This window comes from Pantherophis guttatus, chromosome 15, assembly GCF_059756535.1.
Source record: "Pantherophis guttatus breed Tessera chromosome 15, ASM5975653v1, whole genome shotgun sequence".
Taxonomy (NCBI): Eukaryota; Metazoa; Chordata; class Lepidosauria; order Squamata; family Colubridae; genus Pantherophis; species Pantherophis guttatus.
In genome coordinates, this window is record NC_142077.1 from 3,229,578 (window position 1) to 3,253,501 (window position 23,924).

The window sequence follows — 23,924 nt, forward strand, 5'->3', positions numbered from 1 at the left end:
CGTTAGAACACGAGACCCAATTATTCGAATTTAGAGGGTCTTTTTCGGAATGTACGGGGTCGGGAAAAGTCGACACCGGCTTCATGGGGCACAATTAGCCAATTAATTCCCTAATAGACAGATTGCAATTGATCTGCATTAAAAACAACGCTAAAAACGACGTTGAATGAAATTGACTCCTAATCCCGGAAAGTCGCATTTCTGAACATCTCTCCATTTTCGTTACTCTATAAAGGGGGAAAATAATAATCCGATGACGTCAAAGGCCGCGCCGCGGCGACAGCGGATGACGTCTGAACTCAGCGACGATGACACATAGGAAGAAGCGTCGCGCTGTTTTTTTCTTTTCGCGATGCCGTTGGAAGCCGGGCCGGCTCGCCTCGTCCGCTCGGCCCAGAAGGACGAGCTCTACCGGGGAGCGCTGAAAAGCAGAGCCGGCTCCGTCTTCTCCGGCCTAGCGGGTGAGGCGCCTCCGCCTTCTCTCTCCCCCTCCACCCTCCCCAGAGCCGTTTTCGGGGCTTTTTGCCTTAAAATTCGAATTTAAAATGAATTTATTGAAATAAATACAATATTGATATATATTGATAAGCCAGGTGGGCCTAGGAAACAAAATCCCGGAGAGATTTTGTGTGAGAGAAAGAACAAAGCAAAGACCCTTTTCAGAGTTTCAGATTTTGTCGTTTCATCAATTATAATAAATATATAAATATAATAAATAAATAAATAAATAAATAAAAAATAAATAAATAAACACCCCAAAATACAAAATTATTTTATTTTATTTTTATAAGTAACTCAACATATTCAATACACCTTCCTTCTCTCTCTCTCTCTCTCTCTCTCTCTTTTTTTTTTTACCCACAACAACAACCCTGTGAGGTGGGCAGGGCTGAGAGTGTGTGACTGGCCCAAAATCTGGCTTTCATGCCTAAGGCAGGACTAGAACTCGCAGCCTCGCATTTTCCAGTTAACCACTGGACCAAACTGGCATTATTATTATTGTTGTGATTATTTTGACTCCATATTTTACTTATATTATTTACCTGTTATTAGCCAACATATAAAAAGTTGTATAGTGTGTGTGTGTGTGTGTGTATACTAATCCAAAATATATTATCTGAAAATAATATATATTTTAAGTTCCGGAGATTGCGATGTCTGTCTCTGTGTATGTGTATACATACATACATTGCGATCTCTGGAACTTAAAATATATTATTTTCGGATAATATATTTTGGATTAGTTCCGGAGATCACGATGTCTGTCTCTTCTTTTATAGCTACACCTGGAACTCGTATTTTTAGGATAGTTCGAGATATATATAGAATATATATATGTATGTGTGTGTATATAAATATATACTATATATATACTAAATACTAAAACACTATATAAAGATCTTGATTTACGTAGGAAAAACCTGGCTGAGACTAATACACATAAACACCTACAAAAAGAGAAATATATAAATATATATACATATACATACATATATATGTGTGTGTGTGTGTGTGTATTTTTCCTCTAGCCAGGTTTTTCCTACATAACCAAGGTTTTTCTGCAGCCCTAGCTCAGTAGAATCACATCCACTCGATTCTGGGCTTTTTTCTTTCTGGCAGCCAGCAAGTTCTTGCTAGCTGATGAGAGCTAAATAGCTTGAAATAGATCTATAGTAGTCTCCCTTTATTTCTTTATCAGCAAATATATATACACACACACACACACACACACACACACACACACACATATATACATATATATATATATATATATATACACACACACACACACACACACACACACACACACACATATAGAATGGAACAGTGTTGCTTTTTTCTTGTTGTGTAATTCCATATATTCTGGCTCCTTAGGTGCTAAAATTTGGCTGGAATGGCAGAAAGAGATCGAACTCCTCGCTGACATTGCCTATTTCACCCTTACTACCCTTTCAGGTAATGATTCTACCTACATTTTTGCTAAATTTCTGATCGTTTCAAGTTTACTGAAAATTAGAGGAGTCCCGTCAAGTCTGACCCTGTGCTTGGGACAGGAATCTAAGATTAAAGCAGCTGAAATAGATGACTGTCCAACCATATGTCATAAATACACCTAACTCCTTCTTGTTTCATTTATATCTATTCCTTCTTCGTTCTTGATTGCTTGTCAGGAGCAATATATTTTTAATAAAGAGCTGTGGTGGCACAGTGGTTAGAATGCAGTACTGCAGGCTACTTCTGCGGTTGAGACTCTAGAAAGAGTGCGGAGAAGAGCCACAAAGAGGATTAGGGGGCTTGAGGCTAAAACACATGAAGAACGGTTGCAGGAACTGGGCATGGCTAGTTTAATGAAGAGAAGGACCAGGGAAGACAGGATAGCAGTCTTCCAATATCTCAGGGGCTGCCCCAAAGAAAAGGGAGTCAAGCTATTCTCCAAAGCACCTGAGGGCAGGACAAGAAGCAACGGATGGAAACTCATCAAGGAGAGAAGCAACTTAGAACTAAGGAGAAATTTCCTGACAGGGAGAACCATTAATCCGTGGAACAACTTGCCACCAGAAGTTGTGAATGCTCCAACACTGGAAGTTTTTAATTAGAATTAGAATTAGATTTTTTTCTTATTGGCCAAGTGTGATTGGACACACAAGGAATTTGTCTTGGTGCATACGCTCTCGGTGTACATAAAAGAAAAGATATTAAGAAGAAATTGGATAACCATTTCTTTGAAGTGGTGTAGGGTTTCCTGCCTAAATGGGGTTGGACTAGAAGACCTCCAAGGTCCCTTCCAGATTCTATTCTATTCTATTCTATTCTATTCTATTCTATTCTATTCTATTCTATTCTATTCTTATTCTTATTCTTATTCTTATTCTTATTCCCTTCTATTTCTATTTCGTTCTATCCCTTATTCTACTCTAATCCTATTCTATTCCATTCTGCATTCTATCCTTTCCTATTCTATTCCATTCTAAAGCTGCGTTCGTAATGATCTCTTCAGGGTTTCTGTCGTTGATTGCCTTTTTTCCCCCCTTTCAGGTTATCAAACCCTTGGTGAAGAATACGTCAATGTGATCCAAGTAGACCCATCAAAGAGGAAGGTCCCTTCGTTAAGATGCCGGGCCCTTTCGATCGCTCTGCACTCCGTCTTGCCTTACTTGTTAGACAAGGGACTGACCACGCTCGAGCAGGAGCTCGAGGCGGTCTCCAGCGGGTTACAGATTCCGCACCGCCGAACTTTAAGCGCGTCGCAAAGCCGGGCGCTACTCCGAAGCTGGTTGCAGAAACGGGTCAGACGATTAACCGAGTGGCAGAGATCGTTTCTCGCTCGGGCTGTCCGTCTCGTCAAGCAAAGCATCCCGTTTCTCCGGAGGTTCCATTTAGCTGTCTTTTATATGAATGGCATCTTCTACCATTTCTCTAAACGGACGACGGGGATCACATACGTGAGTCGGTTCCCGCGTGCTCCTGTTTCTAAATTGGGCGCCATCGCGGATGTAGAGAAGGAGGCTTAATCAATTTAAGTCAATGATGCCATCGTGGTGGTGTTTTTTTTCTTTCTGGAATGTTGGGGGGAAAAATGGGGATGATACGTATTCCAGTACTTAACTTGAAATACGTTATTTGCTTCCTTTTCACCGGAAAAGCTCCTAAATCACTTCTGGCATAAAAATTATCGAGGGATGATTTAGAGAGCCAGTTTGGTGTAGTGCAGGGGTCGGCAACCTCAAACCCTCAAAGCCACAAAAGTCCTAACCGGAATCCCCCCTTTCAATTCTGGAGCCGACCGGAAGTCCGGTTCCTCCACCATAGAGTCTCCTCCTAGTGCGGTGTCCTTTTTCCTCTACCTGTCCTAACCAAAAGCCCTATCAATTGTGGAGCAGACTGGAAAACCCACCCCTTGCCATAGAGTCTCCTCCTGGCATTCCATGCTTCCCCCTCCACCAACCGGAAGCTCCTCTCAAAATTGTGGCGCCAACCAGTAACGGAGCCGCAGCAGAGGGATGAAAGAGCCACATGCGGCTCCAGAGCCACAGGTTGCCGACCCCTGATGTAGTGGTTAAGGTGCTTGCTGGTCTTGAAACTAGGAGACTGTGAATTCTAGTCCCGCTTTACAGATGAGAGCCAGCTAGGTAACTTTGAGAACAGTCTCTTTTGCCTCAGCCCACCTCACAGGGTGGGGAAAAGAGGAGAACGGAGGAGTACTAGGTATGTTTCATCATCTTTTAACAACCCCATAATCCCTTGCGGGGTGGAGTCTGGCCAACAGAATGGAGCTACCGTGTGAAAATAAGACCCTGACATATATTTTTTTTGAACCCTAAAATAAGCGCTTGGCTTTATTGCCATGCGCTCAAAAGCCCGATTGGGCTTATTATCAGGGGATAATGTCTTATTTTGGGGGAAACAGAGTATCAGAGAGTTTTAATGCCCGGATGCCTTGCCTGTCGCCAGTGCGGAGTTTTGTTCAGCAGATATATTCTCAAGTGTGCCCAGAGAGAGAAATACCTGCCTCTACCGAGGATCGAACTCACAGCCTCCCGGTTGTGAGGCGAGGGCTCCACCTCTAGGTCACCGCACCCCTCCCTAATATTTTTAATTTGATTTAATTTGGTTTATATGCCGCCCTTCTCCGGAGACTCAGGGCGGCTTACAATGCGTTAAGCAATAGCCTTCATCCTTTTGTATATTTATACAAAGTTGTATATTTATACAAAGTAATATTAGGTATGTTCGCTGCCTATTTAAAAAATAATAAAGGGATTAATAAATAAAAAATAAAAAACTGCTTGATTGGGAGACTTTCCACAAGATGAAAGCGAACGCCTCAAAGCATTAATCTATTTGCAGGCAGCATTTTATAATCTTAAAAAGCGTAGTCTTTCTCACACGCGGAAACATTTGAACAGAGCTCCTTCTGCGACAAAAATCCTTCTTGGAGCATTAATTTACCTTCCATTGATGGCTTGATTCTTCTTTTCCCCAGTTACGCTCTGTGGGTTTCACCGAAGACAACCAAAACATTCGGTCGACTTACAAGCTGCTTGGCATCGTTTCATTCCTGCATCTGGGGCTGACCCTTGGCATCTACGCGTACAACCTCCGACATCGCCAGAGGGCCCAAAAAGAATGGAAACTACACCGTAACCCCTCCTATCAGATGTATAAAGTCTAGATTTTCTTTTAGTTACAGGGAAAGAGAATTGATATCAACAAGTAGCAGCTCAGCGGCATTTGAAATTTGCAGTAGCTTTTAAAATGAGCTAACTAAGCTACGGTAACTTTTAAAATGAACTAACTCCCACCAGGGAGTTAGGTGGTGTTAAGAATGTTAAAAATGACTAAAAAAATACATCCCAGAAATACAGGTTTGTAAGGCATTGTACTTTAAAATGTGTTATTCCGAAAGGTTTTTATTGTGGTGCACAATCTGGACTTTTGGCCTATGGAATGTTGAGTTTTAAAGTATAAAAATACATGAGCAAAGCACCTATTGAAAGAAAGTAGATCAAGGAAATGGCCACATTTATAGATGATCATATTTGTAGATTCTGCCTGGAGGGAGATTCGCAGTTCCCTAAAACTTATATCTTGCAGAGATCAATCTCTCTTTAATCGGTGGAACGACTTGCCTCCAGAAGTTGTGAATGCTCCAAAACTGGAAGTTTTTAAGATGTTGGATAACCATTTGTCTGAAGGGGTGTAGGGTTTCCTTCCTAAGCAGGGGGTTGGACTAGAAGACCTCCAAGGTCCCTTCCAACTCTGTTTATTCTCTTCTTTTGGAATCGCCTTTCTCGCTGCAGAAGAGCAACTGTGTCTAATGTCATTCCTTTCAGAAGCCAACCCGAAGAGAAGATTCTTGGCCGCAATTCGCGTTGCTCTCTGTGCTTAGAAGAACGCCAACATGCCACAGCCACACCGTGCGGGCACCTCTTCTGCTGGGCATGCATCACTGCGTGGTGTAACACCAAGGTATGTGTTGGCCTCTCTCAAACTTTGCCCAAAGTTTGCAACACGACATTTTCTTACTGTTGTAAATTTCTATAGCAATGTATATATACAGGGTGTTAGGATTCTTTCTCCTTGGAGAGAGGCTCAGTGGCTAAGACACTGAGCTTGTCGATCAAAAGGTCGATATTTCAGCGGTTCGAATCCCTAGTGCCGCGTAACGGGGTGAGCTCCCGTTACCTGTCTCAGCTTCTGCCAACCTAGCAGTTCGAAAGCCTGTAAAAAATGCAAGTAGAAAAAATAGGGACCACCTTTGGTGGGAAGGGAACAGCGTTCCGTGCGCCTTTGGCGTTGAGTCACGCCAGCCACATGACCACGGAGACGTCTTCGGACAGCGCTGGCTCTTTGGTTTTGAAACGGAGATGAGCACCGCCCCCTAGAGTCGGGAACGACTAGCACATATGTGCGAGGGGAACCTTTACCTTTAGGGAAAATAATTTGATAGGTGGTATTTTTTACATGCAGAGTGTTTTGATCACTGAACTCTACAGCTAAAACTTGCAAAGTTTATCAGTCAGTCTGAGCAGCCATTGCTAATCGGCTGCAAGACCAGTTTTATAATTTATGACGCTTGAAACGTGAGAGCTACGCTGGTTTATTATACGTTAAATCATGTCAAAAAAAGTGAATTCTCTGATGCGAGGAGGCTGCCTTAAAGACGGGTGGTTTTTAAAGCAATTTGAAGGGTTTGCATTTCCTAATTTTTTTTTCCCTCCCACAGGCTGAGTGTCCTCTGTGTAGAGAGAAATTAAATCCCCAGAAGCTTATTTACCTTCGACACTTCCGGTAAATGGATGCCAGTCGGATTGCAAAGCGTCGAAGAGCCCAACGAGAATGCAAGCTTTGAACGAGCGCGAGATGTTATTTTGACAATAAAGGGCTGTGATCAAATGGAAGCCAAAACATTTTTGACTTTCGCTGCCTCTACAAGAAGAGACAAGCCTACATCGGTTTAAAACAAACTGCTGCTTATCCAGTTTTTGTCTGAGAGGTTTGAGGTCAGGAAGGAGGGCCGTCTCGAAAGCAGTTTCAAGACTTTTAGCCATCCTAGTGAATTTTGAATTCTGCGATTTTATTTTAAGCATACCTTTGGGATGAATAGCAATCTCCGACATCCCTCCACGCACAACATATCTGACACACGCAACTGCATTACCCCACTTATGGTGGAACCAGTTTTTAAAACGTTTCAAATCCAGAAGGGCTGTATAATGTAGTTATTGTGGGATGCCAGTCTCGTTAAAAACACGTACGATGCTTTTGCATTCAATTTTACAGACTTGGCGGGTTTTAAAATTCAGTCACGTTTCCGTCAGCACCTCTGAAGCACCGCGGTGGCAGCTTTCTCAAAAAAGTCACTTGACAAACCTCGAATAGCAGATTCAACAACCAACCCCGAAGTTTACATGTCTTTCTGTATTGCCAACTTCCGAGTTTAATGCAGCTTAAGCTGGATAGAGCTTGAGAGGCAAATTTTGATATGAACAGATCATAAATCAGAATCTTAGTTCCCGAACCCCTGCGAACCCCCATGCTCCTTGTCATCAAGCTGGGAAAAAAGACCATTTTAAAAGGAAGCAGAATTTCCTAGCCCACGAAGAGCCCACAGCCCCACCCCTTAAAAAAATTATGGTGTTGTAAAGGAGAAATGGATTTAAATGGCACAGAATATTTGAATATATTACCCCCTTTGCCAAATATGATGCAAATATTGACTAGTCAATAGCTATTTATCTCTCAAGATAAATGTGTGTAACAATAGTGCAAAGGGCTGTTTTTATTGAGACAGCTAAAATACAATATATGCCACAAGATTAAATGATAACGCATTTTAAAGAGAGCAGGGCGGAGAGAAACCATAATACATAAGCTTTTTACATTTGTTTTATAAAGACGGCTGAATCCAAGAACGGGACAAGGTCTTCGTTTTTTTAATAAACTTTTTTTTTTTTTTTTTGGAATTTAAAAAGTCACTTAATAAAAACTGTCCGTAGCTATATCACACCGAAAATGCTTTTACATGCAGGCTGTTTTAAGATTTCTCTCCGTAGAAAATTAATATAAGCTTGGGCAAAAGCCCCATAAAGTTGTCTGCCAGTTCAATCTAGTTGCAATCTTGGAAAGTTTGCTATGAAGCAAACTTAAAAAAAAAAAAAACAACCCTTTAGCAAAGAAATGTGTCAAAATACTCTTTACCTAATATCATATATATTCCAGGCTTTTTCCAAAATTTAAAAAAAAAAATATCTTGGAATAATTACAAAACGGCTTTTTTGACCGAAAAACCTCAAAAATAATAACAATAATACCAGCCACCCCATCTTCCACCTCTTCATTTTAAAAGCCAAGCTTGATTTCCGTCAGTCAGTCGAGACGAGGTTTAATTTGAAAACGCCCAAGTTAAGTTAAAACTAGCAGGGAGGTATGGATTACTCAAATCTGAACGTGTATCGCTGCATCCCATTCTCGCAAATTACAATTCTCTCGTTTTCAGCAAGCAGATTAGGTTGGAGAATTACAAAAAATAATAATAATAATAACCGATCATTTTTCCTTAACTCTTCATACTAGCTGTCGGCCTTCCCAAAGAATATTCGGCTTCTAATTCCCTATTTTATTCCACGTGGAATACAATGCAAGAGGCGTCCTTTAGATATTTGTGAAGGCCGCCAGCCAAATCTGGAAAGCCAAGATCCCAGAGAGAGAGAGACGTACCTACTGTATGTGTAAACATGTGATAACGTCCGAAGGAAAACAAAATAAAAGGGAGGGGGGGGAAAGGAAGGCCGTGGACGGATAAAACAGAGCCGCAAAATTCAGAAGATGCGGTCGAAACGGCAGAATTCTGTGGACACGGAAAGGCATTAGGAATCAGACACACACAGACGCACGCCTACCCCTCTCGAATCCGCAGAAGAGACCGAAACGAATCCTCCGGATCGCTCATGGACGATCGATGATGAAGGACAGAGAGGCATCGTTACAATGGCTCAAAACCGATTTTTTTTAATTATAACGCTGGGGGGGTGGGAGGGGGGGGAGAAAAGTTGGTCAGCAAGGTTTGAAAGAGGGTTTTTTTTCTAGCTAGCAAAAGTTTTTCCTGGGTCTTCTTTTCCTTTATATCTCCTCTTGCCGTGGGTGAAGGGTATATATCGGTATTTTATCATATGCTGGAAATGAAAGGGGGGGGGAGAGAAAAAAAGAAAAAACAGGTCTTAGAGACGCCGCCTCCCTGTTTTTTTCCCCACCTTCCAAAACGCGAGAAACGTCCCCCTAGGTTGATCAGACAGACGAGGGTTCCCCTTCAACGCACGACGTTAAGCTGTGGTTTTTCCGAGCAACCGGATGAGGGGTCGTAAATTAAGCCGCACATCTTCGGCTTTACGTGCTCTAGGGACCAGGAGTGGGCTTCAAAAATTTTAGCAAGGGGTTCTTGCTGGGTGGGCGTGGCCTAGTCAACCTCTTGCTGGGTGGGGCATGTTTTTGCCCTCCCCGGGCGCCGGAGGCTTTTCTTGAGCCTCCGGGAGGGTGAAAACGGCCTCCTCAGGCCCTCCGGAGGCTGGAAACAGGCCCGTTTCTGGCCTTCTTGAACTTCCGGTAGGCCCATTTTTTCGCCCTCCCTGAGCCTCCACGTGCGCCCTGCACTTACCTGCATCCAAAACGGGCCGCGTGGGGATTCCCGGGAGAGTGATGGGAGGGGCCAGCCAGGAGTGGGATATGGGGGTTCTCCAAACTGCACAGAATCTTAGCTAGAGGTTCGCCCCGAACCCCCAGCAACCCACCCCTGCTAGGGACGATAATAAATAAAGGCTCGCCCAACAGATCGGGGGGGGGGGGGTGTTACAACGATCTGCGGCTTGGGTGTGAACGTGGGCAGAGCGTGAAGAGCAGCTCCAAACAAGCTACTTTTCCGTGATCAAGTTTTATCTTCCCCCGTCACCCTTTGGGCAATGAGCGTCCACAACCTGCTCGGCGTGAAAGCCTAAATTTTTGTTAACTTTTGATATAATCCATCTCTGGCTGCATTCCCACGTTTCTTAAAACAGGACAGCAGCAATGGCACTTCTCTAGCGTGCCAAACCTGGTTAGTTGTATTTATTTTGCTTCCCAGGGCTATGCCAGCCCCTCCCCTCCACCGCCAAAAAAGGGGTGAATTCGGTGACCAGGGATTGTAGCATCTCAACTGTCTTTCCCCCTCGTTTCAGGGTCTAAAACGGGGGGTGTTTAATCTTGGCGACTTTTAAGACTGGTAAGACTTCAACTCCCAGAATTCCCCAGCCAACACGGGGTTGGGTTAGGGAATTCTGGGAGTCGGAAGTCCACCGGTCTTGAAAGCTTGCCGAGGTCGGGCAGCCTTTTCTCTAAAAGGCTTTTTTGTGCTCACCTTGATTTGCCTCTTCATCGTGATGCAGAACAGCATAATGAAATACATCACCAGAATCGGCCAAAACACTGGAACGTTGAAAGCTTCGAAGAATGTACAGGTCATGGCCACCAGGATGCCTTTCGTGGCAGAATGCCTTTGGGGAAGAAAGCCAAATCGGGATTCACAGATTAACAAGAGTCGGAAGGGACCTTGGAGGTCATCTAGTCCAACCCCCCACCCTCCCGAGCAGGAGGCCCTACACCATTTTCTGACAGAGGGCAGTCCACTCTCTTCTCGAAAGCCTCCAGGGATGAAGCTCCCACAACTTCCGAAAGCAACTTCTGTTCCATCAGTTGGTTGCTCTGTCAGAAAATTCCTCCTTATTTCCAGGTTGAATCTCTCCTTGGTCAGTTTCCATCTATTATTCCTTGTCTGGCCTTTGGGTGCCTTGGAGAATAGCTTGACCCCCTTCCTCCTATCTGGGGCAGCCCCTCCAATATTGGAAGATGCTATCATCTTGGTCCTTCTCTTCACTAGACTAGCCCTGCCTAGTTCCTGCAACCGTTCATCCTATCTTTGAGCCTCCTAATCATCCTGGTTGCTCTTCTCTGCACTCTTTCCAGAGTCTCAGCATCTTTTTTTATAGTGTGGTGACCAAAACTGGATGTAGGATTCTAGGTGTGGTCTTACTAAGGCTTTGTAGAGTGGTATTAGTGCCTCCCTTGATCTTGATTGTATCCCTCTGTTAATGCAATTTAGGATTGCGTTGGCTTTTTTGGCTGCCGCTGCACACGGCTGGCTCATATTTAACTGGTTGTCCACGAAGACTCCAAGATCCCTCTCTCACAGGTTTTTTTTTTTAAAATTTGATTTATATGCCGCCCTTCTCCGGAGACTCAGGGCGGCTTACAGTGCGCTAAGCAATAGCCTTCATCCTTTTGTATATTTATACAAAGTCAGCTTATTGCCCCCACAAACCGGGTCCTCAATTTACCTACCTTAGAAAGGATGGAAGGCTGAGTCAACCTTGAGCCTGGCGAGATTCGAACCTGCAGTAATTGCAGGCAGCTGGTCTTAATAACAGGGTGCTTTAGACCACTGTACTACCAAGGCTCTTGAGCAGTTACTGCTATTAAGCCTGGTTTCACCCAGTCTATAGGTGTCCGTTGGGTTTTTCTTGCCTAAGTGTCAAACTTTGCTTTTCTCTACGTTGAATTTGATTTTGTTAGATAAATTAGCGGGTAGAGACAATTGCACTCCATTCCCTGCCTTGCCAGGGTTGAGAAAGGCTGTTCTACATGTATGTCTTTACATGTACGAGAAGGAAGCCCCGGTTCATACGAATTCAACTCACCAGAACTTGAATTCTGGCAGCCTCCGGATAAAAGGCCGGAATTCCTCGTTCTGTTTTGTCGGTAATGAAGGCCCTTCATCTGCAAAGAGGACAAATAATTATTTGGTAATATAGGAGATGCAAAAAAAAAAAAAAATATCTGCGGCTTGCTGACAACAGGCCATTCAAGCAGACGAAAGGACGTGAATTTTTTTAAAAATTGCTTTGCACGACGTACGTCGCACGTCCCAGGACCTCAAAGGTATCTCCCGGGTCGCTTCTCAAGGACGACACGCTACAAAGCGTTAAGGGTAGTCCTCGACTTAAGGCCACAACAGAGCTCCGAATCACGGCAGTGATTTAGTAACAGTGGTTGTTCAGTGAATTTAGCTTCCTCGTTGACACTTTGAAGGTTGCAAAAATTGATCGTCGTAAACACGGGATATTGCAACCGTCAAAAATATACATGCCGGTTTGCCAAGTGTCTGAATTTCAATCACGCAACCATGGAGACGCTGCGACGGTCGTAAGCGTGAAAAACGGACGTAAGTCACTTTTTTTCAACGCCACTTGTAAACCAAGGACTATACCTGTAAATTGAGCTGTGATCTATGGTTTATAGAATCGAGCAGAAGTTGCTGTGATGATGATACAGGACACTAAGCCATAAACCATGGTTTAAAATCCAAGCGGAGGGCCACGCACAAGATACTTAAAAAACAGTGCTAAAGAAAAATCACCTTAGATGAGGTAGCTCAAGGAACAAGCAAGATTTCTAAATTTAATTTAAATTTAAATTTATGCTGGGGCATGAGTGCACCAGCGTGCCTACCGTCCCTGTCCTAATATTCCTTTTTTACTTACTCTTTTCACGTATTCAAATTATGTTTATACTTTTACCTGTTATCTTATATATGCCTGACAAATAAATTTAGGATTATGATTATGATCCGTCCGTAAAAATCAATGGTAGAAAATGCAAGCAAATTTGCCCAAAATTCCAACTTTGACATACCTGAATCTTCCATGAGGGAGGGATCGACCTTTGGCGACAAGAAAGCTATGAAGAGATTTAGGTGGTAGATACCCAAGGCGTACGTCACGATATACCAACCCTGGGGACAAAGAGAGAGATTCAAGAATCAGGTTAGAGGGGAACTCGAGTTTCAAAAAAATAAATAAACAAACACCCAGAAGTTACAGGCCCTGTGGATCCATAATTAGCAATGCACAGGGCGTTAATCAGAAGTCCAGAGAGGTCCTACAAGCAGCATGGCTGTTAATGAGGGATTGCAGGAGTCGTGCTCCAAAATATGGGGAGCCCATGAACCAGGAGAGAAGGATAATAGGTAACAGTGTTGTGGCCTGTCCAGCAGCCGACTCGGAGGAGGAGGAGGTGTGGGAGTCAGAGTCAGCCTCAAGGCAACCTGAGAGCTCCAAGGGGGAAGAGGGAATGGAGCTGGCAGAGAGAGAGAGGTGGAGCCTGGGCCGTCCGTCAGCCCCGAGATGGAGAGTCAACAGCCCCCAGGTCTGGAGGTGGCTGATGAGGAAGAAGAAGAACAGCTGGGTCCTGTGCCTGACGAGCCGATGCACAGAAGGCAAAGAGGAGAGGAGAGCAGTGGAAATCTATGGGCCGGTCCTCGGGACGGAAGAGCCACTGCTGCTAGCGAAGCCCCCACCCTAGCTCTGGGGATAAAAGGCAGGGGGCGGAGATGAATAGATGTGGCCGACAACTATTCATCTCCCTGCCGGACAGACTTGTTTGCCTGCGGTGAGAGAGAAACTTTTTCCGGGACTGCCAGCGCTCCTAATAAAGGAATCATTGCTTCAACTACAGAGGGTTTGTCGTGTTCGGGGACAAATAGCAGGAGATAACAGAAGAACCCAAAGGGAAGATGTCTACGGAGATTCTCCAATATCCAGGTTCACGGCTGTCCCCAAAAAGGGGCTTTTTCCAAAAAGCAACTGTGTTTTTTTTTTCTTTCTTTGAAGACGTTTCGCTTCTCATCCAAGAAGCTTCTTTCGTTCTTATCTACTCATCCAAGCTTCCTGGATGAGAAACGAAATGTGTACAATGTTTTTCAAGGAAAAAAAAAAAGTCCAGTTGCCTTTTGGGGGGTGGGGAAAAAAAAACCCACATTTGGGACAACTCACAGGACGGTGTTTCTCAGCCTTGGCAACTTGAAGATGCGTGGACTTCAACTCCCAGAATTCCCGAGACAACCAGCAAGGTTAAAAATAAATGGTATATGAAAAGTGGATGCAATTTACAAACCCAACTCTGACCCACCCTACAGAGCAATGGTGATATCCAAATTTTTTTACTGCTGGTTCTGTGGGCGTGGCAGGGGAAAGATACTGCAAAATTCCCTCCCGGCTCCAGGGAGAAGGATACTGCAAAATCCCCATTTCCTCCCCATTCCTGGGGGGAAGGATACTGCAAAATCTCCATTCCCATCCCACTCTGGGGCCAGCCAGAGGTGGCATTTGCCGGTTCTCTGAACTACTCAAAATTTCTGCTATCGGTTCTCCAGAACCTGTCAGAACCTGCTGGATTTCACCCCTGCTACAGAGGCAATTCTCCATAGCAAGATAAAACCAAGAAGATTCTTTGTGGACTTATTTTTGGGCTCGTTTTTCCCAGCTTTAAATAGATTTGTGGGGCTTGGAGGCAAGGCCCAAAGATCGAAGTTTAAAAACACGGGCAAGGAAACCCATCTTTTCACTGGCTAATATAAAATAATAAAGATTACGAGGCTAAATAAGAGGCCGCCAGTAATTAGCAACGGGTTGAACCGTCTCGCATTACTGGCAAAGGTTCCAGATGAAGGCAGGGAGCCCCGTTTTTTTTTTTTTTTTCTCCTTACCTGCAGTAAATAAACTCTAATCATGTAGATAAAACTTAAACCCAATGTTGCGACCCATCGGATTGTTGTGTACGGAGTAGATTTGTCTAGCCAGGACTGGTAAATCTAAGGGAAACACAAGATTTTCAGCATATTAAGTGAGGGTTGAACACGGCAAGCCTACAGCTGGGACAAACCATAGTTGTGGAATACAGCTAGTATTAGAGAAATAAAAGAAAGGGAAGGAAGGAAGGAAGGAAGGAAGGAAGGAAGGAAGGAAGGAAGGAAGGGAGAAAGAAAGGGAGAAAGAAAGAGAAGGAAGGAGAAAGAAAGAAAGGGGAAAGAAAGGAAGGAAGGAAGGAAGGAAGGAAGGAAGGAAGGGAGAAAGAAAGGTAGAAAGGTAGAAAGAAAGAGAAGGAAGGAGAAAGAAAGAAAGAAAGGGGAAAGAAAGGGGAAAGAAGGAAGGAAGGAAGGGAGAAAGGTAGAAAGGTAGAAAGAAAGAGAAGGAGAAAGAAAGAAAGGGGAAAGAAAGGGGAAAGAAAAGAGGAAGGAAGGAAGGAAGGAGGGAGGGAAGGGAGAAAGGTAGAAAGAAAGAAAAGGAAGGAGAAAGAAAGAAAGGGGAAAGGGGAAAGGAAGGAAGGAAAGAGGAAGGGAAGGAAGGGAGAAAGAAAGGTAGAAAGAAAGAGAAGGAAGGAGAAAGAAAGAAAGGGGAAAGAAAGGAAGGAAGGAAGGAGGGAAGGGAGTAGGAAAGGTAGAAAGGTAGAAAGAAAGAGAAGGAAGGAGAAAGAAAGGAAGGGGAAAGAAAAGGGAAAAGAAGGAAGGAAGGAGGGAAGGAAGGGAGAAAGGTAGAAAGAGAAGAAAGGGGAAAGGAAGGAAGGAAGGAGAAAGGAAGGAAGGAGAAAGGAGGGAGGGAAGGAAGGAAGGAGAAAGAAAGAAAGGAGAAAAATGAAGGAAGGAAGGAAGGAGAAAGAAAGAAAGGAGAAAAATGAAGGAAGGAAGGAAGGAGAAAGAAAGAAAGGAGAAAAATGAAGGAAGGAAGGAAGGAGAAAGAAGGGAGGGAGGGAAGGAAGGAAGGAATTTTTGTAATCATTAAATAAAATTAAGCAACAGTTAAAAGGATTCATCCTTCCCACATCCCAGCAGAGGCCAGAGAAATCACTTCAGTATCAACTGTTTTAATCAGACCTGATCAAATACTAATTTAATTGGAGAGGCACCAACCCACCCTGGAGAGGTTTAGGGATCCGTTCGCCACCTGCGTGAAACTCACCTGTCCAAGTCTCGTGAAAAATCTAAAGACCACGGAAGGCTTCCCATGGATCGACTCACCGCTACTGTCCCCTTCTGACATTGTGGCTGCAGTGGGGAGGGAAAAAAAATCACGAAGAATTCAGCACATCGCCCTTGCACATACAAGCTGCCAGGAACTGCCCCTTGCCTGATGCGGCGTTACAATCATTCATTTAACAACCGTTTGAAGTTACGACAGCATTGAAAACAGCCACTTGCAATGGGGACGCCAGATTGTTTGGACTAACTTCACAACCCGCAGCAGCGAGAGAGGTCGTAAAACGGGACGGAACCCCCGCTTCGCACGTAGTCGCGGAAATGTTGGGCCTCGATTGCGGTCGTAAATCGAGGACCGCCTAGACAAAACTTTCCCGCTTTGGGTTGTAGGATTGGCATGGATTGATTCTGGGTGGGGAGGAAAATTGCCGAGGAGTTGGGATTGCAAGGCGGAAAAAGCCTCTGAAAGCCAAATAAATCCTGCAAAATTCGCACTGACGGGATAAAACACACTAACCCAATACACCATATTCTATTGCCAGCTATATTTTACTCAGAGGTGTGTTTGTAGAGTACTCTACTTCCTCTTTGGAGCAAAACAAAACAAAACAAAAAAATCTCCTTTTCGTTCAAAAGGGAGACGAAGCTTTTATCTACAACCTCTCCTGAACCTTCGATAATTAAGTCTTTGGACCACAAATAAACCTTCAAAAGAGTTCCAATTTCTACAACGGTTCTTTTGGTGAAAAGCTGCATTTCTCGTTCAGCCACTCGGGGAATCGCTGGGAGGTGCGGTGCCACATCAGCGAAAGCCAGGACACAGCTTCCTCGTACGTCAGGTTTGGGAGGGCGGAGAGAATGGAAATTCAGTTTCGTTCCAGGAAACAGGAAAGCAAAAAAGGAGATTTTCGCGAAGAGGACAGCGTGTGAAGTGCTGCCTAGGAGGAAAATAATGACTGGGAAATCAGAGAGGAGGGCGGAAACAACCTTTTGACCCGTCATTTGGAATCTCCTGGAAGGTCAACAAGAATATTAGTGATATTATTAGCCTAGGAATCGGATTTAGGAATGGTAAGGTTTTCAGCAAAGGTGAAAAATTGACGCCCGAGGAAAAGAGAGCAAGTTTTTATGATGATGAAAGCATCCCAAACGAATTCCCACGCCAGCCACCGGTGAGAATATTCTCATAATTACAGCGACGAAGAACCCACAACGTGGGGGGGATAAAGGAAAGAATTCCAAAATGATAAACCGCAGCAATGCAACCGAAAGTCGAATTTAAAAGATCTTGGCTACGTTATCCAGTGAAACGACGAAGCCTCAAGTCGCCCATCGCTCCAAATGACAATTTAACCGTGATTCTTGCTCCGTCAACCGTCACTCAACGAACCGTGTGTTGCAAACCCAACTTAAAGTTAAACCAATGGCAGAGTAATTTTTAGCCCAGTGGGAAATCACGAAGGATGTGAATAAAACCCGGGTGCTATTCGTTAGCACCCGGAATAATGTTAATGTGAAGTTTCCGAAAGATGCCCTAATTAATTCAAAAGCCATGAGCCGAACTTCAAAAGAAATACAGTCATTTATGAGGAGCACCATTTCGGCAATATTCGGATGCAGTTAGAACTAATCCCACGTAGATTTACGTTCCCCTATGACTCTGTCTCTCCCCTCCTCTCTGGCCATGTCATAAATCACATTCTCCAATTAAGCACTTTGGCTGGCTGTGAAATCCAACACCCTCCTTCTGATTGCGGTCAGGAAGAATGTATGGAATGCACTATAGGGAAATCAATCAGCTCTATCAGTTCTCCCTCCCTCCCTGCTCATGGCAACTTGAAAGCTTTGCAAGTTGACAGTTAAGTTTTAATTCTACCCAAAGGATTTGTCTGGAGGTTACTTTTGACTCCGAATTGCAAAAACGCAACCACGTCAAATCCCAGTAGGTCACACAAGGCAGCTGGGCTGGGGAAAGAGCAAGGAAGGAAGGAAACGAAAGAGGCAATTCTCTCCACCAAGTTCCACTTTTAAAACCAACTGAACTAAAAGCTGAAAGGGCTACAACAGCGTTAGCTTTCAATGAATTCTTTCAATTCAAAAGGCCCAATCCAGACTCTTCAGGTTCTCGATACCCTAATCCACATAAGATTGATCCATAAACCATACAAAAAGCCAAGAACAATCGAACAGCCCAAAAGGGCAAAAATAGAGGAAAAAAATAGAAAGAGAAAGAAAGAAAAGGAAAGAGAGAGAGAGAAAAAAGAAATGATAAAACCAGATCAGCGCAAATAATAATTACTCACTAGTCCAAAACCCAGGTGTTTGCCCAAAATATCCAACCAACTTTAAAACTTATGGACTTCCATTCATTTCATGGCTGGCTGGGGGAATTCTGGGATTTGAAGCCTACAGGTCTTAAAATAGGCAAGATTGGACACCTCTTTAGTCCTTGCATCGTCCAAGGGAAGTCCGACTTTCCATATTAATTTAGAGGCAATTCACGCCAGTGACTAACTAAAGCGTTTCTGCTTTGCTCACCTTTAACTCTTTATTATAAATGTGCCAAACGTTATAATTTTTTTCTTCCCGACCAGACAAGCAAGCTGCAGAAATTGTTATTTGCTCTCCCCAGCCTCCAGAGCCTTTCTAGGAGTCTGGGGAGGGCGAAAACGGCCTTCCCCACCCTCCTGGAGGCCCTCCGGAAGCCTGTTTGCCAATTTCCAGTGGGACCTCCTGCGCACCGGAGCTGAGCTCGCGTGCCCACCGATATGGCTACACGCATTGCACGCGTGTCATCGGTTCGCCATCACGGCCCTATGTCATCGCAGACAAGTCGCTGTCCAGTCTCTTTCAGGAGAAGCTCTCGTGATGATGGAGTACCCACAATTTATGAAGGCAAGTTCTCAAGAAAAGCTGAGCAAAGCTTAAAAGCAGAAGGTAGAAGAATTACAATTTACGAAGATCGCAGGGAAAAAGATTTCGGTTTTGAGGTTTGTTTCAAAGCAATTATTTGAAGTCTGTGAATGCCGGCGGCTGCATTTTCACCTAAAGCGGGTTCAAAAATTTAAATACGGCTTAGGCTGTTACATGAACGCATGTCTCCTAAGGGGAGCAAAGCAAAAAGTATGATTGACAATCTACTAGGCACGCCTCGAAGAAAAATTCAGGGGAAAAAAAAAAACCTTCCACAGGGTTTAGTTTATTTAGTTTAGTTTATTTGATTTGTATACCGCCCTACTCCCGAAGGACTCAGGGCAGTGAACAGCCAAACAATAAAATACATAGATACAAAAAGTTTAAAAACCAGATAAAATCAAATTAAATCATTTTGGCCCAGACAGATTAAAACTGTCCAGGGTGTGTAAACTAAAGAAATCTGTCCTGGTTAATCATGTCTGTCATTCCTATCATTCAGCGACTTGATTAAAGGAGATAATTTTTTTAAAAAAAAATTATACCCGTGTTCAGCCAATTTCTGAATTTCTTCCGTGAAACCCATGGCACCCAACTGGTGGGAAAAATAAGCATTTTCTTAAGAAATTTGTTATCACACTCAAGAAGGCTGGAGATTGTAGTAGTTACACACCTAACCCTAATCTAATGGTTTTATCTCATTCCTTTGAACCCACTAATGTTGGCGGATTTCCTCCCCTTGGGCTAAGCCACAATTGAGGGAAAAGGCACCACCAGGTGAGCTAAAACTTCAGCGCTGGGTGTGAACGGGGATTATCTTGAATGAAAAGGAAATCCACCTCATTTGGCTCTTTGGAAAGGTGGGAAGGATAATGACAAGCCTCCAATCTCCCCATTAGAAACTTAAGGGTGGATCTGGGTGCGAATCTTCACTGGGTGAAGTTGGCTTAACTGCTCTGTCTGACCTAACTCACAAGGGTGTTGTAGGATAAACTGAGGTACAACCCTCCCAAATAGATTGCCTAGACGTCCAAGGTCGAAATGGGGCGCCCGTCCTACAATACAGCTAGTCCACGACGTTACGACCTCAATGGTGGCTCCCGTTGCAAAGCGAGACACTTGTGAAGCGAGCGTTATCCCTCCCCATTTTACGACCTCTCTCGCCGCCGTCGATATTAGAACCGCCGCCGTTGTGAAGTTGGCCGCACATCCGCTGAAGCGAATCTGGCTTCCCCGCTTGATTTTGAAGGTCGCAAAAAAAAAGGGGGAAATCACACGATACCCGGGACGTTGCAACCGTCATATGTCCGAGTCCGTCGCCAAAGCGTCTTGAATTCTGATCACGTGACACACACACCCCAACGGAGATGCCGCAAACAGTTGTCCAATATGGGGGGGGGGGAAGGGTCCCAAATTCTCATATATATTTTTTTCAGCGCCGCTGTAACTTCGGTCACTAAACGAATCGTCGTTAAGTCGAGGACTACCTGCACCACCACTATAGCCAGCTCCCTAATTCAAACCCTGCACTCAAAATACATTCCCTTCCTCCTCCTCCTCCCAGCTCTGGACTACAGATCCCATCGCCCTGGCTGGGGATGATGGAGGCTGGAGTCCAAGAGAATTAATGGAAGCAACGCCTCCTTATCCCAAAAAAGGAGGGGGACACAGAGCCATCCCCTCCCGCCCCCACCCCCACCCATGGCGGGACCCCATTTAGGAAAACTGGGGAGGGGGTAGAAGAGGCCCAGTGGACGACCCCCCCCCATAACACCCACCCGCCCTGAGCCCAGTAATTAAAGTTGGGGTGTCCCCCCCCGTCTCACCCGACCTGGAAGGCCTGGTTGCCAAGGCAACGGCCAGGCCGCGGCCTAGTCGGGCCGGGGGGTAACTCACCAGGCCGCGCCGGGTGTCCCCTCCTTCCGCTTCCCGCCCCGCCTGAACAGGCAGAGGAGCCGCCGCCGCTGCCGCCTCCTCCGACTCCTCCTCCACCTTCCGAGATGGCCGGCAGGAGAGCTTCCGCTACCGGGGCGAAGAGGAGGAGGATGAGGATAGATGGAAAGAAGGCCAAGCAGCCGGGAAACCCCCGCCACACACACACCCCACACTAGGCCTCTGCCTGTCCTGATTTGAAAGAGGCCTAGTAGATTGGACGAAGGCCTAGCCTCGGTTAGAAGGCCCTCAAGTTCGGGGAACTACAGCTCCCACAATGCCTCAGCTATTCCAGGCGTAGAGGCGCACTTTGCCAAGGTGGAGAAACTACTGCTCCCAGAATGCCTCAGAAAACCAAGCCGCGGGCACACTCGCCAAAGTGGGGAAACTACCGCTCCCAGAAGGCCTCAAGCAGCCAAGCCGTTTGAGGCATTCTGGGAGCGGTAGTTCCCTCCTCTTCCCCGCAGAGGTGCATTGGCTTCTGATTTGTGCCCTAAGGATGGGCTCAATTGCAGACCTTTGGCCCAGCTGGCACGAGGGTGGGACAGGGTAATCCCCGTCCGGATTTCCTGCTGTGGTTTACGGGATATGTAGTCCCCCAGTTTGCCAGCAACAGATTGTCCACTCTTACAGGGGTGGGGAGTTGGGCAGACAGATCAAAGGGTTATTGATTGACAAAGACTGCTTTTCTCGGTCCAGCTTGCTCTGGCAGGGATGTTTTTTTTTGGGAGAGCCTACCTCTCAGGGCTGTTGTGTCAATTAAAACAGCTAAAAGAAACTCATACACTTATACAGACATAGCAATTTTAAGTACTCGGGCATCCAAGCTTGCTTTCAACCCCGTGGCTTCGTGCCACGGCCCAGCCTGGGTGGGGGAAAGGAGGGAGGGAAGGACTGCAGATCCCATCATCCCCAGCCTCTATGGTTGGCTCAGCAAGCCATGGTGGCTTATATAGCCTTTATGTGCAAAATCCATCCTGCGTTTTTCCCTAGGTTGGAGAATTCCAACATCCTCTAACTCCCCGGACCGTGCGGGCTGGGGATCATGGGATCTGCAGTCCCTCCCGGACTCCTAAGGCAGGAAAAGCATTAAAACCGCCCCCCCCCACGTGCTTCCTTGCTTCTAGCTCCAGCCTCTCCGCGCATGCGCGCCACGCAGAAGCCCGAACCTGAGGGAGGGGAAAAAAACCCGCACAAAGAAGCCTCGCCTCCTAGCAACGCGACAGCCAATCAGCGGCGGGATCCGATGGCGGCAAAACAGCGTCCCTTGAGGGAGACGGGGAAAAATGGCGGCTGAGGGAGCCGCTTCATACTGTGGGGAGATGAAAGACCAGCGGAGGAATGGTGAGGGGAGGAAAGCCGCGGCTTCGTGAAGGGGTTGGCTGTGCTGTGGAGGAGACGACGGGGAGAAGGAAAAAAAAAAAAAAGGAGGCCGGGAAGGGCGTTCTCCCCGCGAAAAGGGGGCTCGGTGGGCTCCCAAGTGGAGCCTCCTGGGGCAGGAGCAGTCTACCGGAATGCACGTCCGAAGGTCTGAGAGACAAGGCCGTGGTGTCGCCAAGGGGAGGAATTGGATGTTCTCGGAATTTCCTGCCCCGCTTTTCATTTTTTTAAATTATTATTATTATTAATAATATTAATATTAATATTAATTTTATTCATTAAATATGAAACTCAGTCAACTGAACATTCAAAAATGCATCACAAATATAATTGACTGGTGCTAATGGTTGATACGGGTTGCTGCCAGCATCCTAGATATCAACCAAGAAGTATTATTATTATTATTATTATTATTATTATTATTATTATTATTATTATTATTATTAATTTATTTTATTCATTAAATATGAAACCCAATCAACTGAACATTCAAAAAGTACATCACAAATACCATTGACTGGTGCTAATGGTTGATAAGGGTTGCTGCCAGCGTCCTAGGTATCAACCAATTATTATTGTTGTTATTACTATTATCTCTTTTATTCATTAAACATGAAACTCAGTCAACTGAACATTTAAAAATGCATCACCAATATCATTGACTGGTGCTAATGGTTGATACGGGTTGCTGCCGGCGTCCTAGGGATCAACCAAGTACCTTCTTAAAATATACAATGTTCCAAGTTGTTGTTGTTGTTGTTATTACTATTATTTTGAGGTGTACATGTTAGAGAAGCCTACCCTAGGTTTGCCAAGGTGAGCTGCTCTGAACGGCAGAATGAATATCCTATTTATTTATTTCTTCCCTTTCCTTGCTACAGGTAGTCCTCGACTTGCAACACTTCGCTTAGTGACCGACCGAAGTTACAGCGGCACCGAAACAAGGGACTCGGGGACCAACTTTCACACTTAACGACCGTTGCAAGCATCCCCGTGGTCACGTGATTTACATTCAGCTGCTTGGCAACTGACTCACATTCATGACGGCTGCAGCTTCCCAGGGTCACGTTATCCCCTTCGGCGACCTTCTGACGAGCAAAGTCACTAACTTAACAATGGCAGGGATTCACTTAACAAAAGAGGCAAGAAAAGATGTAAAGGGGGGCAAAATTCACTTAAACAACCGAAATTTTGGGCTCAGTTGTGGTCCTAAATTAAAGGCTGCCTGTATTTCCAAAAACTGCCAGATGTTGACATTGTTTTGATGTTTCTCCCTCAATAATTTTCTGGCGTAATCTTTAAGAAGGTTTTATTCAGAAAAACAAAGACTTCCCAAGGGGGATATGTTGGGTTGTGTTCCGTACCAGGGTCAATTTTATAACTATTTTCAGAATTTCATGGTTTAGGGATTATAATTTCATATACAGCTTAGTCCTTGATTTACAATCACAATTGGGATGAGGCTTTCTGTTGGTAAAAGCAAGGCAGTTGTTGAATTGTGCCTTATTTTACAACCCCCCCTTTTTTTTTTTTTTTTGCCATGGTGGTTAAACAAATTGCTGCGGTTGTTAAGTGAATCATGCTGTCATTAAGCGAATCCAGCTTCCCCCATTGATTTGGGCTTGTTGGAAGCCAGCTTGGAGAGGTCACCAATGGTGATCACATGATCTCAGGATTCTGCAGCTGCGGTAAGTACGTGCCAAGCGCCTGGATTTTGATCACCAGGCCCAGGTTAACGCTGTGATGGTCATAAGTGTGAGGACCGGTCATAAGACACTTTTTCCAGTGCTGCTGTCACTTTGAACAGTTGCAAAATGAATGGTTGTAAGCCAAGGACTGCATATATACCTTTTCAATGTAG

The 23,924-nt window shown here is 44.9% G+C and overlaps 3 protein-coding genes across 13 annotated transcripts in view; 2 read left to right on the forward strand and 1 right to left on the reverse strand.

Moving 5' to 3' along the window:
• Nucleotides 1-255: 255 nt before the first annotated feature.
• On the forward strand, nucleotides 256-7,921 carry PEX10 (peroxisomal biogenesis factor 10). The gene is made up of 6 exons (XM_034424102.3): nucleotides 256-461; nucleotides 1,876-1,956; nucleotides 3,037-3,443; nucleotides 4,985-5,160; nucleotides 5,835-5,970; nucleotides 6,728-7,921. The coding sequence occupies exons 1-6, from the start codon at nucleotides 353-355 to the stop codon at nucleotides 6,794-6,796; spliced, it is 978 nt and encodes a 325-aa protein (XP_034279993.2). The 5' UTR covers nucleotides 256-352; the 3' UTR covers nucleotides 6,797-7,921.
• RER1 (retention in endoplasmic reticulum sorting receptor 1) lies at nucleotides 7,754-21,833 on the reverse strand. 5 transcript variants are annotated; one of them, XM_034424103.3, is made up of 7 exons: nucleotides 20,648-21,833; nucleotides 15,822-15,907; nucleotides 14,573-14,677; nucleotides 12,721-12,820; nucleotides 11,727-11,805; nucleotides 10,391-10,526; nucleotides 7,754-9,176 (listed from the first exon to the last, which is right to left on the reverse strand). In XM_034424103.3, exons 2-7 carry the CDS (start codon nucleotides 15,900-15,902, stop codon nucleotides 9,087-9,089), a joined length of 591 nt encoding a protein of 196 aa, XP_034279994.1. In that variant the 5' UTR covers nucleotides 15,903-15,907; nucleotides 20,648-21,833; the 3' UTR covers nucleotides 7,754-9,086. The 5 variants fall into 5 exon arrangements, with proteins under 5 accessions (XP_034279994.1, XP_034279996.1, XP_034279997.1 ...); XM_034424105.3 differs by having other exon boundaries at nucleotides 20,583-20,694; XM_034424106.3 differs by lacking the exon at nucleotides 20,648-21,833 and adding an exon at nucleotides 16,356-16,706.
• MORN1 (MORN repeat containing 1) overlaps nucleotides 21,828-23,924 on the forward strand; it is a 145,015-nt gene continuing 142,918 nt past the window's right edge. For 6 of the 7 annotated variants that reach the window (XR_004592479.3, XR_015730060.1, XR_004592481.3 and 3 more), the window contains exon 1: nucleotides 21,828-22,027. Coding sequence is in view for 4 of the 7 variants with exons in the window: in XM_087879293.1 (XP_087735419.1) it covers nucleotides 21,970-22,027 (58 nt within the window). In the remaining 3 variants the exon portion in view is untranslated. Of the gene's footprint in view, nucleotides 22,028-22,944; nucleotides 23,752-23,924 lie in introns of all 7 variants that reach the window. The other variant, XM_087879292.1, reaches the window with a different exon arrangement.